Here is a 6,000-nt window from a genome sequence, read left to right as displayed (position 1 = left end):
CACAGGAATCAATGTCTTCCAAGCAAACAAACAAACAAAGGCACAGAAAGCTAAAGTGGGTGTGGCCTCTGAAACCTGTGTTTGACATCATCTCATTCTTTTATTGGTAGCTGATGTATTAGTTCGTTCAGTCGAAATAAGGATCTTTGTAGAAATGTTTTTGTATTTTGTTTGTCTGTAAAGAATCCAATGCTTCTAAGCCCCCAAAAGTAAAATAAATAAATAAAAATAAAAAAGATATCCTAAAGATCAAATCTAGTCTTGGATAATTTGTATGTCTTTAAGAGAGATAGAAAAAAAAGTAAAAAAAAAAAAAGAAATTCGTTTATGACGAATTGATTAATTCAGTCCAAACAAGGATATTCTATTTATTATTATTATTATCAAGAATTTTAAAATAAATATTTTATTCTAAATACTAAATATTTCAGTCACATTACATGAATCATTCATATTGCTATGTACCAATTTTATTAACTGCTATATTTTCAATAGATAGCGATTATAATATATACACTACCAATCAAATTTCGGGGTGAGCTAGAATTATTATTATTATTAATAAAGAAATTTATATTTTCACTCAGTAAAGATGCATACAATTTATCGAACGTTTCAGTAAAGACATTTATAATATTACAATAATTAATTTCAAATAAAAGCTTCTCTTTCTATTCATCAAAGAATCCAGAAAAAGAAATCCAAATCCATATTAGGTATATAGCTACGACAAAGCGTTGAATCTCTAAAAGCTGAATCAGACCAACAGTGGCTCGAGAGCGGGCACTGACACCTTGTGGTGGCTTCTGGTACTTTGACTTCAGGATCACAATCACTCACTCGGACACCTCTCTCTCTCAGTAACAGGCAGCCAAGCAGAGGTGTGGTCTCTGGAAAGATCAAGTGAGGGGCCCGGATCCCCCCAGAAGCTGTTATCTGGCTCTCATACCCCACAGTCTGGTGTCAGTCACTCTCAGCGGGAGACTCCGTCTGTGTCTGATACCCAAGGAGAGAGTGACGGGCCCCAGCATTCACTCTGTCTCCCTCAGTCACAAACCCAAGGCCTGGGAACCGCTGAGAAGATAATTGCTTCTAATCTACAGCACTGTCTCGTCTCTGTGAACACACAGCACTAGCAGAGTGAGTCCTCCTTAATCTTGGAAACTGCACAGAACACTCATGTTTACAGTGAGATGCTCATGATTTTTATATTTTACTTTTTATTGAAAGTCATATACAGGATGGATTGATGTACTCTACTGGCCAAAAGTTAGCAAAAATAAGTATTTTATGAATGTTTTTGAAAGAAGTCACTTATGATCACTAAAGCTGCATTCATTTGATCAAAATACAGTAAAAGTAATATTGTGAAATATTTCAAAGAACCATTTTATATTTTGATAAATGAATGGGATTTATTCCTGTGATGGCAATGCTGAATTGTACTTGTCTTCAGTGTCACATGATCCTTCATTCTGGGAAGTTGATTTGACGCTCAAAAATGTAGAATGCCTTTTTTCATTACATTTTTCTCTATGGATGAGTTAAGTTTAATCTTCTAATGTTTTCAAGCATGAGCACTCTGGTCCTACGTGGATCGTTTCGTCTAATTGGATTCTTTCAAATGCACAAGACCCCAGTTGGCCCATCCGTGTGACAGAATACCTGCCCTTATTATATTCTGCTGTGAAGGATGATCTCGGGAATACCAATCAAATATCGAGAAAACCCAACATTAAGTTCTGGTTTGTTCATTCTGATCATCTCAGGTGACTGAGTCTTGAAACACAAGGAGAAAACGCGATATCTTTTGTGAAGTATTCTGCTCCATTGTTAGATCTTTATTCGGCAATGCATTTTCAAAGCAAAATTGCAATATAAGGCAAAAATAATTTCTCCTATGATAAATGTTGTACATCATACATCAAACATTCATTCAATTCGACAAAATAAAAACAAAAACAAAAAACCAACAGTATCAATGTGTTTTTTGATACTTTTTTGTGTTTCAGGGCAGTTTTATTTCTTGTGTGTGTGTGTACTGAAAACAAGGTACAAAAAAGGCTGTTAGGGTAACCATGACATAAGGTATATTAGTGCATCTAGTTTTTAATGTTACAATGATCAAAAAAGACTAATACTGTGAAAATGATACAAATCTTTAAAAGGTAAAGTATGAAACTACTTTTGCTTCCAGTAAAAATGTCTGCTTGGCAGTGTGAGTCACACCGAAGTGAAACATGACTTCAGACAACTGCAGACGCAACTTTAGACCTCTTCGATGAAGGGAACAGGCCACAGGGGAAAAAATTAATGAAAATAAACCTTCAAAATATATTTCGGCAAGCACAGAAAGATTCCAAATTGTTCATGAAAGGCTTTGAGGAATGGTCCTCAACAACAAATTCTTTTTGGTCGGGCGTCTTGCGGACGAATTAAAGTAAGGCCCCATTTACACATTACAGCTTACAGGGGATATTCTATAGTATATTCCAAGTCTTTCAGATTTAGAAGAAAAAAGATACATAATACATAAATTAACAAGTAAGGTAAAGATAAACGGCACCTTATTCCCAAAAGGTAATGAATTGTGTTCCTGTTTTTGGAACAATGGAACAAGACCGGGAGTTTCTATCCAAATCCTTTTAGTATTAAATATCTGGCAACACAATATATGGTGCATAAAGTAGAACTGCTGGAGAACAATCCAATAATGAGGGTTATTAGGCAAACTAATATCCTTTTAAAGACAACAGGGATCAGTTGCATGGAAAGTATGCATTTTCCTGCATTGATCAGGTGACGAGCCAATCATCAAAATGATTGATAATAATAATAATACTCTGTATATACTGTAGTACAGCAGCAACTGAAGAGAGGAACATGCAATGTTAGACTAACAGTACTGCTAAAAGGTGAAAGTTTGATTTCACTGTTTGAACAGGACATACTTTCTTCTGTCAGTAAATGCAGACGCTTTACATTTACACAATTTAGAACTGAACGCTATGTCACAAACAATGAGCCTTTAAAATGAATTTCCAAAGAATCAGTGACAGGACAGAGTTCAGTTTCACCATGCTGTATCACGACCAACACAGATACTGTAGATGCAACTGTTCGCATCAGGATATACGAGCATAATACACTGACATAATAAAAGAGGAAACATTAGCAGAACCCGACAGAATCAGTTCATGCCGTGTACGTGTTGCTGCTCTTGGCAGAAAAAAATAGGCGCTTGAAGGAACGAAACGGCAAGGTGAAGTAGTTAAGCTAGATTCTTCTTCCTAGTGCTGAACATAATCCAAGCAAACAGAAAACTGAAGTTAACTGGACCAATATCGAGCCTAAAAGATCAAATAAAAATGGAAGATGTAACACTGATGACTCGTAGCTTAGTGTGGATACAGGAAAGGTGCTTGTAGCAAAGGTGCTTGTGGCCCGGTGCTCTAGTAAAGCAGGATGCGACGTTCGATGGCCTTGCGGCAGATGGGGCACTCGCTCATTCTGTCTCCACAGAGCTGACAAGTGCCATGACCGCACATGAAGATCATATTCTTTAGGCGATCCAGACACACAGGGCACATGGTCTGAGTGGAAGGAAAACATGTTAAATGAGCAATTACTGCATACAGTTGCAAATGCATAAGAATATATATGAGGGGTGTGAATCTTCGGGTAGAGATCATATCGATTTGATCCATTATTCGACAAGGTTTGCAATTCAAATTTTAGCAAATTTGGAACATTTGAATTCAATAATTCAGTCTAACAGAAAAAAAGAAAAAAAAAACTACATAGTCTTCACTGAGTCAATTAAATTTGAATGGATTCTTATTAAAGCTACAAAAGTTAAGAGCGCATGATTGCCTCCTTTTGTTTGATTAACTTTAAGAACAAAGGCAGCAGGAGGTATATTAGACTGCTGTTACTTTAAGACCTAACGCAAATTTATATTCACTGAAGTCATAAGAAACGTTAACATGAATACTTGTCAAGACAGGCATTATAACATAATTTTGTGTTATGCGAATGACGCACCACTCATCTCCTTTTTTTTCGCATGTAACTAATGTAATGTTCATATATTTGTAAATATTAGATAATACGTTACAGGATTCATTCGATTTTTATATCACATTTTTGCATTCTATATCTTAATAGACCAAAAAAGAAATTCGATCAAAAACCCATGTTTTACCCTAAATTCTCCAGTGCTAATTACGTTGACAAATCATGTCTCAATTTTCGTCAACAACTTTTTTTCTCACCGGTGAAAACAAGGCGATAACGAAATAAAACTAGTTTTGAATAACAAAAATCTATTGATATTTTCGTCAACTAAAATATTCTAATTTTGGGGAAGTTGTGACCTAATGGTTAGAGAGTCGGACTCGCAATCGAAGGGTTGTGAGTTCGAATCTCGGGCCGGCAGGAATTGTGGGTGGGGGGAGTGAATGTACAGTGCTCTCTCCACCCTTAATACCACGACTGAGGCGCCCTGGAGCAAGACCCTGAACCCCCAACTGCTCCCCAGGCGCCGCAGCATAAATGGCTGCCCACTGCTCCGGGTGTGTGTTCACAGTGTGTGTTTGTGTTCACTGATGTGTGTGTGCACTTTGGATGGGTTAAAAGCAGAGCACGAATTCCTAGTATGGGTCACCATACTTGGCTGTATGTCACGTCACTTTCACTTTCAACTAATAAAAGTGAGATGAAAATGTTAGGCAGGGATGATTTGGGAAGAGATCCAGTCAGATCTCTGTGTGGTTAGGAAGACATTTGAACTGTAACAGCCTATCGATCTCTCCGGCGGGACATAAGATAGAATAAATTTACTGCGCATCTCATACAACATTCAAAAAGGACAATATCTGGGATTAGGAGATGAGCAGACATGTGGATAAATTTGAAAAGGATGACAATGTAAAAGAAAACACAATTCAGTTCTGTTTCGTGTCGCATGAATGGAGAAATACCCACAAAATGATACCGAATTGTCAGTTTTGAGGAGTATTCATGTAAACACAATCTGTTATGCTTAATTGAAACTATGTATCAGTACACTGCATTCAAGTGCATTTGGTTTTAAAGGGAGAGCAGTATAGTATAGTTGCTTTTGTCATTAAATGTTAATCAAGCAACAGTAGAAAGACAGAAGAATACTCAATACTGCTCTTGACTGAATCACTTTAGTAGCCCTAATATCTTCTTGAAAGAATGTGGTTAGCAAGTTGTTATAATGAACCATTGGTATTTCATTGAAAGCAGGACCATGTTCTTGTTTCTTTGTAGCCCCTTTAACACTGCCATTCCAGCAAATACACGGGTAAACTGTTCCAGCAATTGTTTCCGGGTCGCTAGATTTTGCACTTTCACACTGCCAGTGATTACCCGGGATATATGCATGCTTTCACACACAATCCGTAAAGATCCCGTAATGACACGTGACATCAGGGCGTGACGTGTAATGTACGAGTCGAAAACGTTAGGCACGTTATACTTTCACTGAAGCAAGCGATCGGTCTCGGTGTCAGTGCGGAAAGAGAGGAACTAACGGATCTCTGCTTCATTACAGTTTGCACATATTTTTTCGTCGTGAATGTTGATCTTCCTTCAAATCAGCCGGTAAAAGAGTCGCGCGATAACGTGCGTCATCACTTCGACACGGCATTAGATCTGGCTTTTGTTCACACAGCGCTCGTCCCGGGTTGAACCCGGCAATGTTTCTAGGTCCCCGACCCATGTTCAATGCCGGAATCAATCCCGGGACGTGGTTGCTTTCACACAGAAGGCGACCCAGCAATGTTCCGGCAATATGCCGGGTCCGACGTGCAGTGTGAAAGTGGCTTCTGAGAACTGGTTTTATATCATTTTAATACAAAGGCATGGTGTGTGTCACAGCAGTTAAATCTGTGTCTATCATGATAAAACCTTAATATCAAACCTATATAATAAGTTTGGAAATTTTTGAGAAATGCTTAATAAATGCATTAC

General features: G+C 37.7%; 1 protein-coding gene across 6 annotated transcripts in view; it reads right to left on the bottom strand.

Annotated features, from left to right (window-relative positions):
- Window positions 1-1,808: 1,808 nt before the first annotated feature.
- LOC113115238 (E3 ubiquitin-protein ligase mib1) overlaps window positions 1,809-6,000 on the bottom strand; it is a 66,008-nt gene continuing 61,816 nt past the window's right edge. For all 6 annotated transcript variants that reach the window (XM_026282675.1, XM_026282679.1, XM_026282698.1 and 3 more), the window contains one exon: window positions 1,809-3,593. In XM_026282675.1, the coding sequence (XP_026138460.1) occupies window positions 3,453-3,593 (141 nt within the window). In that variant the 3' untranslated portion in view covers window positions 1,809-3,452. The remainder of the gene's footprint in view (window positions 3,594-6,000) is intronic.

Source organism: Carassius auratus, chromosome 2 (assembly GCF_003368295.1).
Source record: "Carassius auratus strain Wakin chromosome 2, ASM336829v1, whole genome shotgun sequence".
Lineage (NCBI taxonomy): Eukaryota > Metazoa > Chordata > Actinopteri > Cypriniformes > Cyprinidae > Carassius > Carassius auratus.
Note: the sequence above shows the minus strand (reverse complement) of the source record. Positions and strands in the feature narration are given on the sequence as shown.